General features: G+C 52.9%; 1 protein-coding gene and 1 long non-coding RNA gene across 2 annotated transcripts in view; one reads left to right on the top strand and one right to left on the bottom strand.

The window, feature by feature from the left end:
- Nucleotides 1-14039, top strand: part of LOC108178227 (uncharacterized) — a 138320-nt gene that overhangs the window by 82336 nt on the left and 41945 nt on the right. The window lies entirely within an intron of this gene.
- LOC149122490 (uncharacterized) lies at nucleotides 352-5276 on the bottom strand. The gene is made up of 9 exons (XM_089311935.1): nucleotides 5081-5276; nucleotides 4730-4849; nucleotides 4315-4398; nucleotides 4068-4266; nucleotides 3885-3972; nucleotides 3792-3833; nucleotides 3661-3750; nucleotides 2257-2373; nucleotides 352-426 (listed from the first exon to the last, which is right to left on the bottom strand). The coding sequence occupies exons 1-9, from the start codon at nucleotides 5274-5276 to the stop codon at nucleotides 352-354; spliced, it is 1011 nt and encodes a 336-aa protein (XP_089168061.1).

Here is a 14039-nt window from a genome sequence, read left to right as displayed (position 1 = left end):
TGTCCATTCTTGATACTGATCCTTGGGCACACACTGGGTCCTTATGGGCTTAGGTACAGGCAGGACAGTCATTGCCCAAGGAGTGCTTCCCCCCGCCACCAGCCCAGCTCCTCAGCCGACACCTGTCAGGCACCACCCTTCACTTGGAGGTCGGTCCCTCTTTCCAGAGTGTCTTGGTCCTGGCAGACTCCAGGGTGACTGCAGGATACCGAGAGCCCCAAATGCACGCTGAGACTGTCCGCCAAGGTCATGTCAACCAGGGGCTCTCCCAGCTGATTCTGAAACACTGAAATATTTTCATGATAACTTTTGACTTGGGTGTTGAATCACTTAGATCATCGGATTCTCCATTCACTTAACATCTGTGTCTCGGCGAAGTTTCAGTCTGAGGCTGTAAAGGCGGAAAAGGTTGTCGTCCTCATTGAGCTTCGAATAGCAGTGGGATGACAAATCAGAAACAGCTGGTGGTCACAAGACCGGGTAGTACCAGCAGCCAGGCGCCGGGAAGGGTAGCAGGTGGAGTGGCATCAGGCACTCAGATCATTTAGGCTGAATGGCCAGCGGAGGCTGCTCCAAGGGGGTGACCTTTACATTGAGATGTGGATAACACACAGCATCCTGCCGTGCTGAGACCTGCGGAGCGGCGCTGCCGGCAGGAAAGGACTGGAAGAAGCCAGTTCTGCTGTCTGTGCGGGGCTGCCTCCTGGCATGGGCCGTGGGTGCTCTGGGAATGCTTAGACACTTCCAAGAGCGCGTTCACTCACTCCTCCTACAAAGATCCAGTCGGCATGGCCACAGCGTGCTGATGCTGTCGTGTGTGTGTGTGTGTGTGTGTGTGTGTGTGGTGATAAGAAGGACAGGGTCCCTGCCTCTTCCCAGGAGCCGCAGTCCCGGGAGGCAGCTGGAGAAGGAAGCGGACATCCAAGTGCAGGGTGATGAATGGCCTGAAAGGGGGAAGTGCAGTGGACTGTGGGAACGGAGAGCGAAAGTGTCCACCCTACACGGGGTGGGCCGGCGGGGGGAGGGGGGCTCCTGCAGTCGCGGGGCCAAGGATGGAGACGGAGCGCTGCAGGGGGGTTGGGTGGGGGAGTCGCCTGAGCAAGGGTCACGGTTCCCACATGCCAGGCTTGTTTGGCGATTGCAAGGGGGCAAACACAGACCGGGTGGCTCTGAGCAGACGTGCCAGCTGTATTTACATAGTAAGGGAAGGCAAGGAGTATGACCTTCACTCCAGGAACGATGTCCTATCGTGAGATGACAGCACACTAAAAAAAAAGGCTGTTGTCTTCACAGCAAAACTATTCCTGGGGTGGGGGGGCAGGCTTGCATCCCAGTGGCCCTCCACGATGGAACTCGGCTTCTCCCTTGGCAGTTTCTCCTGTATCGCACCCCAGGTGGAGCACGTGCGGCCTGTTTTCGGTAACTGAGCCGAGCGCTCTTATAAACAAGTTATCTTGGTGACAAGCTGTGGCACCAGCAGGAAGGAAGGCCAAGAAGAGACTCGAGTTCCTGGGGAAATGTGCGAGGCCTGGCCGCAGCTTTTTCCTGGGAAGAACACTTTTGGCCTCAGCAGCGTTGACACGTGCGCACCGCCACGTTCCGGGGAGGGCATGTGCCGACGGGAGGCTGAGAAGTGCCGAGTTCCATTGTCTGTATCTGCCCGACACACACGTTGTTAGAAAGTGAAAAAGGAAAGGAATGTGCTTGGTGTGTAGGAAGCGAACACGCCGCCTCCCGACCCCGCTGGGAGGCTCGGCTTTGCTCTCCTCTGCGCACATCTACACGGTCCCAGGGCCCGGGTGGGTAATGGATCAGATCCAGTGCACAGGAGTCCTTGTGTGGTCTTGCTGGACTGGTAAACCGTGGCATTTCTGTGTCTGTGCAATTCTGGAGTCGGGGAGCTGGCAGATCTCTAAGGAGTCCTCTCGCAAGGACATTTTACAGATCTGAGACGAATGCCTTGCAGTGGACGTGCCTTTGCCGAATGACAACTGCATGGCTTGCGGGAGGAGCCGGCAGCATTCACATAGAGTCGTCTTTGGATGGATACGAACTTTGGTTCCTTGTTAATCTGTGGGTGTCCAAAAAGACAAAGTTCTGGACAAGGCTGTATAAAAATCTGTTCCCAAAGAAGATCTTCAGTGAAGCCATTGATTTCTAACTTTTTTCAGCGAATCCAAAGATTACCACGTAGCCTTTGAGTGTCTGTTTCAAACTATTCTTTATGCAAGAGAAAGATGCAGAGGGCATCTATACCTCTGCACTGACACCTGTATCCGTCTGATGACACAGAAAGATGACGCAGTCCTGCAGCAGCCTGAAGCCCAGCGAGCGTGGACTGTAGTATACCGGTGCCAAGACGGGCGGGAAGTCCTGGGACACAGCAGGTTCATTTCACTCTGATTGAAGGCACCTGAGTCGGGACTTCCTTCTCCTTTACAAAGAATCAACCCAGGCAGGTGGTTCACAGAGACTGGCCCCAGGTGACTGCACCCAGTGGCGGCGAGAACACCTTCCATCTTCCCAAGGAACCACGCGGCCATGTTTGCTGCCTTTAGGGACACCTGTGTTCAACAGCAGCCCTGAGAAAGGTGCTTGGGGAGAGAAGCACGCTGCACCTGCTCCAGGGGCTGAACCTTCACCCCCCCCCCACTCCTACCTGGCCAGAGCAGGGGCACCGCCCACCAGAGTCCCCTCTCTCCAGTCCTTACTCAAGTTGAAGTTGTGGGGCACGGTGAGGGAAGGGCGAGTGATGAACACTCAGGGACAGGCAAGAGCACGTGTCAGAGGTCACGCTGTGAGCAGCACCTTGGCCAGGTGCGGAGTTTGTGGACGGGGCCGGTGCTCTGGGCAGAGGGAGACTTAAACACTCAGGTTTGGTTGGCACAGCGCGTGGTCATGAACCCTCTGGAAACTCTCGGTGCGCCCCGTTGGCGCCCCTGTGGCTGACCAGGCTGGCCCTCTAGTTAGCTCCAGGAGCCAACCTCCCTGCCCCCAGCGCACCCTCGCTGCCAAGCTCAGGTTCCCGACGTGAGGAGCTCAGGCGTGGATCTCTTGTCCCTGGCCTGGGCTGTGTCTCTCCCGGAGCCTTCAGCACAGGGCGGGGCGCAGGGTGCTGAGTCCTCATTCCTCCCCCACTCTGTTCCCCGCCATCACTCCACGCAGACAGGAGGACGGAGCGTTCAATCCCCCGTCGGGCGCTCAGGAGGAGAAGCAGGCTTCCCTGCCTCGGGAGCTGCTCAGGGAGCTCTGAGGTGAGCGCAGGAGCCACGGCTGTGCAATGGGCCCCAGCAGCCACACACGCCACGGCCATGCACGCCACAGACACATAGCACAGATGCTGACACACACCACACACTGACACACCACAGACACTGACACAGCAGACACTGACACACACACCACAGACACTGATACACACACACCACACTGACACACCAGATACTACCACAGACACTGACACACCACAGACACTGACACACCATAGACACTGACACACATACCACACTGACACACCAGATACTACCACAGACACTGATACACCATAGACACTGACACACCCACCACACTGACACACCCACCACACTGACACACCACAGGCACTGACACACCACACTGACACACACCACAGACACTGACACACACTCCACACTGACACACCACAGACACTGACACAGCACAGACACTGACACACACACCACAGACACTGACACACCAGATACTACCGCAGACACACACACACACACCACACTGACACACCACAGACACTGACACAGCACACTGATACACACAGCACAGACACTGATACATACACCACACTGACACACCAGATACTACCACAGACACTGACACACCCACCACACTGACACACACCACACTGACACACACACACCACACTGACACACACTCCACACTGACACACCACAGACACTGACACACCAGACACTACCACAGACACTGACACACACCACACTGACACACCACAGATGTTGACACAGTCACTGACATACACACCACAGACACACACACCACAGATGCTGACACAAACACACCACACTGACAGACACCAGACACACACACACCACACTGACAAACACACCACAGACACACACACACCAGACACTGTTACACACACCAGACACTGACATACACACCACACTGACACACCAGATACTACCACGACACTGACACCACAGACACTGACACACACACTGCATACACTGACACACCACAAACACTGACACACACACCACAGATGCTGACACACTCACCACAAACACACCACTGACACACACCACAGGCACTGACACACACCACAGACACATACCACAGATGCTGACACACACACCACAGACATTGACACACATACCACAGGCACCACAGACACTGACACACACACTGCAGACACACACACACACACTATGACACACCGCAAACACAGACACACCACAGATGCTGACACATACACCACAGACATTGACACACACCACAGGCACTGACACACACCACAGATACTGACACACACCACAGACACTGACACACATACCACAGATGCTGACACACACACACCACAGACACACACACCATAGACACACACTGCAGACACGGACACACACACCACAGATGCTGACACATACACACCCCACAGACATTGACACATACCACAGACACACCACAGACACTGACACACACCAGACACTGACACACACCAAACACACACCACAGACACTGACACACACACACTGACACACCACAGACGATGACACACACCACAGATGCTGACACATACACACACCACAGACATTGACACACACCACACACACTGACACACAGACACTGACACACCACACTGACACACCACAGACACTGACACATGCCACAGACACTGACACACACCACAGATGCTGACACACACATCACAGACACATGCACAACCACAGACATTGGCACACATACCACAGACACACACACAGACACTGATACACACCACATACACTGACACACACACTACAACTGACAGGCACACCATGGACATTGATATGCAACCACAGGCACACACGCACCACAGATGCTGACACACCAGACACTGACACATACACCACAGACACTGACGGGCACACCGCGGACATTGACACGCAACCACAGACACGCACCACAGACATTAACACGCACACCACACACACAGAGACACACACACCACATACACTTACACAACAGAAACACACCACACACACACACACACACACCACAGATGCTGACACATACACCACAGACATTGACACACACCACAGAGACTGACACACCCACAGATGCTGATGCACACCAGACACTGGCATGTGCCGCAGACAGCAGTGGGAGGCCTGTGAGTCTCAGCTCACCCCCAGTGCCACAAGTGCCCTTAGAGGGCCGTGGAAATGGCTCCTGCTTCTTTCCAGACTCGGGGACCCCTAACGCCAGTCTTGATTTTTCTAAGAATCCAATTTTAAACTTGAATTCAAGGGAATGTGACTATTAGAACATCAGGGTCTTTTTTTTTTTTTAAGATTTTTTTATTTGAGAGGCAGAGTTACAGAAGGAGAGGTGGGGGGCGGGGGGAGAGAAAGACAAAGGTCTTCCATCTGTTGGTTCATTCCCCAAATGGCCACAATGGCTGGAGCTGGGCCGAATCGAAGCCAGGAGCTTCCTCCAGGTCTTCCGCTGGGTACAGGGGGCCAAGGTCTTGGGCCATCTTCTACTGCTTTCCCAGATGCCTTATCAGAGAGCTGGATCGGAAGTGGAGCAACCAGAACTTGAACTGGCACCCATATAGGATGCCAACACTGCAGGCAGTGGCTTAACCCGCTACACCACAGCACTGGCCCCTCGGGGTCTTCTTAACACCAGCTTTGGGGTCAGCTCCTTGGCCCTCCTGTCCTGTCTCTTACTACGTGTGTGTGGGTGCATGCGTGTGCACACATTTGCTCTTCAACCATTCCCCAGTGACTGCAGTCTTGCTTCCTGGCCCTCATTTGCCTGGGGGTGTGGACTGAGCGATTCTGTACTGTTGGTACTGTCGGAATCGGTTCTGTTGCACCCCTCTGTTTCTTGGCCCGTTCTCATTGTGCTGAGACAATGGTAGATTTCTATCTCTAAACCCCTCTGACATGTTGGAAGTCCCGTGGAGAGAACATCCAAAACACACACAGCTGACAGCCGGGAGAAGTCGGAGACGCTGGCGTTTCACGCGTCTCGTTACGTAAGAGCACGCGGTGTCTCTGAGATGGTTCAGTCTTTCGGGAAGACAGGTAGAAAGTCGTTGAGCAACTGATAGAAAAACAGGTGCCCTGTAAGGGTGCAGCTGTAACGTGCTGCAGAGCCTGGGCACCTGCGAGCCGCCCTCCTGAACAGACGTGATCTGATTTTTGTGAGACTAGATGTGGCCTTTTAAAAAGGAGCCCGGGAGCAGGGTGGTAAACAGAACTGGCCTGTTGCTTTCTCATCAGCGATCTTGCGTGTGTGTATCCACGGATTTCCTCATGTTTTCCTCTCCAAAGATTTATTTACTTATTTGAAAGGCAGAGAGAGGGAGAGATCTTCCATCTGCTGGTTCACTCCCCAAGTGGCCACTACAGCAGGGGCTGGGCCAGGCTGGTGCCAGGAGCCAGGAGCTTCTTCCAAGTCTCCCATGTGGTTGGCAGGGGCCCAAGGGCTTGGGTGATCACCTGGTGCCTTCCCAGGTGCATTAATAGGGAGCTGGATCAGACAAGAGCAGGACAGCAGCTGGTACGCAAACTACGCAACCCAGCCTCAAAAGCCGTGGTTTGCCCAGTGTGCCATACCGGCCCTGTATTTCCTTTGAACACAGATTTTATTGTGGAAACTTACAATCATATTGGCTGAGAATAAGTTTAAAAATACAAAACTTATCTTGATCTTTCTAGCTGTTGCTATGGTTTTGAGTAATACATCATTAAGGCTGTGGCACCCCAATGATGGATTAAAGTCATATATCATAACCATGCCATGGCTTTGATGATGTATTAATGTACTATGTCGTTAAGGCGCCATTGGCCTCGTGATGTACGACTCAAAACACCACCAATTGGTTAGAACAACACACAAGGACCTGTGTGTTAGGGACAGGAAAATGGCAAATGGCTTTGGACCGAAACACAATGGAACTTCTCAGCGATGTCTCGCCCACAAGAGCAGTTCTGTGCAGCTGGCCGGGCTCCAGAGGCCGACACTGGAGAGGTGGGGCTGAATGGCGAGTGCGGAGCTGTGCCTCCCCGTGGGCCCGGGACGTGCCGAGGCTTTGCTGAGTTACGAGCTGTGTGCTTTCAGCGGGTCCCCGCCGCAATGGCGAACAGACGTTCTCCACCCGATTGTGGGGATCAGGAACCCGTGGGCCAGAGTAAAGTGAGTTCCTGCGCCTGGTTTAGGACCGAGTCCAAGTCTGCAGGGCTCAGGGTGATGATTTACAAATGCAAACCCTGTCGTGTCACCACTCGGCTTAGCGCCCTCCAGAGGCTGGCCAGTGCACTTAGAACCCCATCCAAAGCTGCTGCGCTGGCCCTAAAGTGCTTGTTGTGGGGCCCCAGTCTCCTTTCTGCTCTTATACAGGCTTTGTCTCTGGGGTTCCCAGCTGTGTCCCCAGAGCCTGCCACGGAGGAGCCCAATAACAGTGATCAAACCAAACATTTCCTGATTATGATTGCCTGATTGTGGCAAAGACAACCAGTGGGTGGAAGATTCAGAGCGAAAGTCAGAGAGACGGATGGTAGCTTAGCACCCAGAGGGCCCTGAGAAAGGCAACTGAACAGAAAGGGAGAACAGGCCCTTTCTGTAACAAACAGAAGCGCAGAGTGTGTGTGTGTGTGGGGGGCGGGCACAGTCATGTGCAGTCAAATTCACGTTCACACAGTCACACAACTGCAAAATTTGAAAGGAGACACATTTTAACCACAAGCACTCCCACACTTCCCGTCATGGGGGGCGATGTGGGAGGAGCTGTGTGTATTTTACACCCAGAATGATCACAGACATTTCATATTTGTACTTTTAAAAGCTGGATCTACCCCAGGTTGGAAATGTGTTCTGGAAAAGCCAAGATGGGAAAGAAGACGGTTGTTGGTTGTTGGCATCGAGGTCAATCTACAGAAGCAGAAAATCAATTTTCAGTAAACTTTTCATTTGACAACTAGAAGGAATTCTGTCTTATGATTTTCATAACTATTCCCCGTTATAATAGAGTTCAGACCCCTGGAAAAAATTGGGAGATTTCTGGAACTTTCTTCCCTCAAACAACACACCTTCTCTGTCTTATTTCAGTGAGATCTTGTAAAGAAATGGCTTTTTAATTTTTTAAAGATTGATTGATTGATTTAAAAATTAGTTACAGAGTGAGAGGGAAAGAGAGATCTTCCATCTGCTGGTTCACTCCTCTGATGGCCGCAATGGCCGGGGCTGGGCCAGGCCGAATCCAGGAGCGAGGAGCTACTTCCAGGTCTTCCATGTGGGTCGGAGGGGGCCCAAGCACTTGAGCCATCTTCTCCTGCTTTTCCCAGGCCGTTAGCAGGCCACTGGATGGGAAGAGGAGCAGCTGGGACTTGAACAAGCATCCCTACGGGATGCTGGCATTGCAGGCCGTGCACTTACTTGCTATGCCCACCGCAATGCTAGCCCCAGGGGCTTTTTAATCTTGAACAAATTAACTCACATTGTGCTGTTATTGATATTTGTGGTTGGGGGAATATTTGGGGGATAAAAGGGGGATCCAGGGAACCAGGTCAACATAAGAGAAGGTATTTAGAGGCAGGAAGTACTTACACAGTCCCCAGATTAGGGGAGGGCCTGACTGAAGAGGTCCTTAGTAAATAAATGAATGAACACAAGTGCTGTGTGTTGGGCCTCTTCCATGCGCTAATCTGATCCAAGTCAGAAGCGCATCTATGCTTGTAGTACATTCTCCACCCACCGTGTACAGAGCCACAGATGGATGGCACAGGCTGAGACACAGCTTGGCAGAGAGGGTTTTGCCATTTGCCCTGCCCTGGGTACCCCTTGTGGAAGGCACAAACACAACAAGAGAAAGGTAGGCATTGGTATAGAGGTTAAGACACCACTTGGGGCCGGCGCTACGGCTCACTAGGCTAATCCTCCGCCTTGCGGCGCCGGCACACCAGGTTCTAGTCCTGGTCAGGGCGCCGGATTCTGTCCCGGTTGCCCCTCTTCCAGGCCAGCTCTCTGCTGTGGTCAGGGAGTGCAGTGGAGGATGGCCCAAGTGCTTGGGCCCTGCACCCCATGGGAGACCAGGATAAGTACCTGGCTCCTGCCATCAGATCAGCGTGGTGCACCGGCCGCAGCATGCCAGCCGCGGCGGCCATTGGAAGGTGAACCAACGGCAAAAGGAAGACCTTTCTCTCTCTCTCTCTCTCTCTCTCTCTCTCTCACTGTCCACTCTGCCTGTCAAAAAAAAAAAAAAAAAAAAGACACCACTTGGGATGCCCACAACCCATATCAGATTGCCTGCTTTCGAATCCCAGCTCTGGCTCCGGGTTCCAGCTCCCTGCTAACGTGCACCATGGGAGGCAGCAGTGATGGCTAAAATAGTTGGGTCCCTGCCACCCATGTGGGATTCCCGGCTGGAGGTCCTAGCTCCTGGCATTGGCCTAGTCCAGCCCTGGCTGGTATGGGCATTTGGGCAGTGAACCAGCAAATGGGAGCTCTCTCTTTCTCCATGTGTCTCTGTCTTTCAAATAAATAAACATAATAAAAAATTTTTAAATAGTGAATATTTACAACATCAGCCGGATCCATGGGTCAGGATCATGGGAGAAGCTTAGGCGAATGGTTCAGACTCGGGCCCTTTGGGAAGAATGAAGTCAGAATGTCAGTGAGGGGCAGGCGTTTGGCCTAGTGGCTAGGACGCCGTGTCCCACACCAGAGTGCCTCACTCCAGACTCCTGCTGACGCACACCCTGGGAGGCATCAATGATGGCTAAGTCATTGAGCCACCCACATGGGAGACCCAGGTTCGCCGACCCGCTGGCTTCTGCCTGGCCCAGCCAGGACACTGTAGGTGACTGGGAAGTGAACCAGTGGATGGAGCTCTGTCTGTCTCTCTTTGACTCTCTGCCTCTCTTGTAAATAAATAAAGCTTTTTTTTAAGTGTCAGTTGGTACTGTAGTCATCTAAAGATTTGACCAGAACTTCCTTCCAAGGTGGTCATGTTGGTCGGTGCTCAGTAATCTCATAAGTAGGGCAAATCCTGACAGTGACTGGCTGAGGGGATTCTCGATTTTTCTACAGACACTGAGGAATAGGCTAGATTCTCTGAATACACTTGCTCTCACCACCCACCATGCATCATGCTAATGTGTATTTTGAGACCAGAGATGTGAATGACTAGGTTCATTCATGATTTTGCCTGATTCCAAATCCCTTGCATTCAGATGAAGGGCTGCCCAGGTAGAGGTGATGGTGTACAGAGTGAACCAAAATAAAGTAAACAAACAGGGAAAGAGCAGGTGCAACACTGCAAGTGCAGGAAAGAGAAGTGGATTCCAGAGAATGCGTGTAGGACAGAACCAAGCAAACCACGCGTTTGAGCTACATGGCATTAAAACCAATCCTGACGATCTTGATCCAAAAACAACATTAAAATCCACTTGTCAGTGGCTCTCCCTGCAGATGGCAATGTTTGAAGCTATGCAGCTACGCAGCCGGAATCCGCTGGGCGGCCCCCAAGCCGGGGTGGGCCACGTGTGAAAGTGATAGAGTGCTACAGGGTGGATGTTTGCATCTCCCAAACCCACACGTTGAAGGGCTGGTGTCAGGAGGTGGGGCCTCTGGGAGGTAGGTCAGGTTACAAGGGCGTAGGCTTCAGGAGCAGATTAGTTGCCTCCTTAGAGAAACCACAGAGGGCTGTCTAGCTCCTTAGCACGGTGTGAGGATGAACAGAAAGTCGCTGTCCACAACCAGAGGAGAGTCTTCCAGGACGTGTCATGCTGGCACCCCGGTCTCAGCCTTCCAGCCCCCACAAATGTCTGTTCCCATGCAGCCCAAGGCTGTGGCACTTTAAGAATGGACTCAGACATGGAGCCGTGGGAAGACCTGAATCAAACGCACCAGCGTGTTCTCCTCGTGGGGTTTCCAGTGCCCTCATTTGGTGCCTGCCTTTGAGTTTGTTAAGACCAAAAAAATCTCAGGCTGAAATGCAAAGCCTGTAACCTCTATGGTTCCTAGGAGTGCTGCAGGTCCTGACGGGCAGAGGGCAGACTGTGTCAGTCAGGGGCACAGACAGCCTGTCACAGCAGGGGGGTGACGGGAGGCGGGCGCAGAGCCAGCAGGTGGTCCTTTGCTGTGGTCTTTGATCTACACACACACCAGCTTGTCAGGTGTCTCCTTGTTACTGTCACCTTCTGTTTCAGGCCTTGTGGGGTGGCTCTGAGCTGCAGTAGGTGTGAGTAGGGATAGGGGTGTCTCCTTGGGGCTGGCCCCTGGCAGAGTCCCTGCATCAAAAATTTCAAACACAGCGTGCCAGGTTTTAGTGAGGTTCTGTGCGGCTTTGCCAGGTCCTTCTGCTTTGTAAAAGCTGCTCTGTGGTGAAGGGTTGAGCCCAGGAGTCTGAGGCTTGAGAGCGCTCAGCAAGTAAAGTAAAGCTGGGGAGAGGCATCTGTGGCTTGCGCGAGTTCAGATGTACGTACGTCCTATGCAGAGGCATTGCCGGGATACTCAACATCGCAGTCATTGCTCCGGGCAACAGTCATCGCCCTGGGCTGTCTGTCAGCACTGGGTGACGGGGGACGGAAACCAGGGAGGGCACAGCCCAAGCTCTCATCAGCACTGCCAAGGCTCGCTGGGGCGCTGCGGTACTGTTCACGGTTGAAGGAGTTCCCAAGGTGCTTGTACCTGTGCAAGGCTCCGATAAAACTGACCGAAGCCTAATTCTACGTGGCTCCCAAGAGAAGCGGTTTTCTTAGCACTTGTTAAGTCTCAGACACCAGAGACGCAACTGAGGGCACGGCAGGTGAAGCCACGGCCTGCGGTGCCAGCCTCCCACGGAGTGCTAGTTCAAGCCCCGGCTGCTCCTCTTCCAATCCAGCTCCCTGCCAATGTGCCTGGGATAGCCGCGGGTGATGGGTGAGGCTCCAGGCTCCTGGCTTCAGCCTGGTCCAACCCTGGCTGTTGTGGCCATTTGGGGAGTGAGCCAGCAGATGGAAGACCTCTCTCTGTGTCTCTCCCTTTCTCTTTATAACTCTGCCTTTCAAATAAATAAATCTTTAAAAAAGTAAAGTATCATTTTTTTTTTTTTAAGAAAACAACGGAAAAGACCGCCTGGCTGGAGCCAGGCGCTCTGAGACCTCAGGAATCAGTCTCTCATCACCCAGGTTCTGCTTTCCTGTGTTTTGCTTTATTTTCAAAGCAAATCTCTACCCAGGTGGTGGCAGCAATGGTCAGGGTAGATACTTGTTGGAAGCCATCCTGGGCTCAGAGGGAGGAGGGCGCCTCCGTGCAAGGCTCCAGCCGAAGCTCTGCTGGGGGCTCCCACGCGGCGTGCGGGCCGTGGGCGGGCCGGTGGACCTCCTTGAAGCCCTCCTGACCTACAGCAGGGACTGAGGGGTGCAGAGAAAGTGGTACCCAAAAGGAAAACACGCCTGTTCCCAAAGACCGGGGAAGGGTGCCGGGCAGAGCCAGAGCACGGCTGCCCTCAAAGTGCCCTCCGCTCCTGCGTGCCGCCGCGCAGCCAAGGTCCCCGCCGGCCTCGGCACCGCATCCCCCGTGCGTCCCGCTGTGACGTCATTCCGTGACACCTCCTCCCCACCTTTTCCCAAGGCTGTTCCTTGTAATTAAAAAAAAAAAATTATAAATGATCATGGGAAAAATATTCACAGAGAAAGTAACACAAGGGGTGGGCGCTGTAGTAGAGCAGGTGAAGCTGCCGCTTGGGACCCCCTCCCCTATTAGAGTCCTGGGTCCTCTCCAGCTTCCTGCTACTGTGTCCTTAGGAGGCAGCACAGGGTGGCAGAAGTCCTCAAGTTCCTGTCACCCACGAGGGAGACCCTGGCTGTTGGGGGCATCTGGGGAGTGAACCAGCAGATGGAAGATCTCTGTCACTCTGCTAAACAAGTAAATAAATTTCTTTCTTAAAAAAAGAAATGAAAAAAGTCTCTCCCCTCCTCTAACCACCAGTCCCCCGTGACTAGAATGGCAGAGTTCAAGAAAATTTTCTCAGGGCCAGCATTGTGGCATAGTTGGCAACGCTACCTGCTGCAATGCTGGCATCCCATATGGGCACCGGTTCGAGTCCCAGTTGCTCCACTTCAGATCCAGCTCCCTGCTAATATGCCTGGGAAAGCAGTGGAAAATGGCCCGAGTCCTTGGGTCCCCATACCCACGTGGGAGACCAGGGCTGGCCCAAGCTGTTGTGGCCATTGGGGGAGTGAATCAGCGATGGAAGACCTCTCCCTCTCCCTCTCCCTCTCCCTCTCCCCCTCCCCCTCCCCCTCCCCCTCCCCCTCCCCCTCCCTCTTTGTAACTCTGCCTTTCAAATAAACAAGTCTTAAAATTTTTCTCTGAAAACAATGTTCTCATCTTTCCTTTCTTAAATTGTAGCACATTGTGTATGTGACTTTTCAACACAACTTTTCACTTAATATTGGCATTTTTTCCATATTAGCACAGCAAAGCAATGTTAGTAACTGCACTCCATCCCATAAACTGCATGTGTTATAATTTAATCATTTTCCTGCTCAAGAGCTTCTGTATGCTGGTCATGGTTATCTTTCAAACAATTAATTCAAACAGCGTCGCAGGCATTTCTGCGCACACGGTTTAGTATCCTTTTGCAAGCAATCTGTAGGCTAAACTGCCAGGTGGGAGAGTCCTCCTTGAAGATGTGTGTTTTACCTTTGGATGCACATGAGTGCCTGGGGGTTCATACCGCATACTGGCAGTATTGAAATGCCAGTTTCTCTTCACCCGGTCAATGCTGGGTATCTGAACTTTTCATCATTGCTGATCTGATAGGTGATGATGGTTTATCATTGCTTTGGTTT

Source organism: Oryctolagus cuniculus, chromosome 13 (assembly GCF_051225735.1).
Source record: "Oryctolagus cuniculus isolate XC-2025 breed Fujian yellow rabbit chromosome 13, ASM5122573v1, whole genome shotgun sequence".
NCBI lineage: Eukaryota > Metazoa > Chordata > Mammalia > Lagomorpha > Leporidae > Oryctolagus > Oryctolagus cuniculus.
Note: the sequence above shows the minus strand (reverse complement) of the source record. Positions and strands in the feature narration are given on the sequence as shown.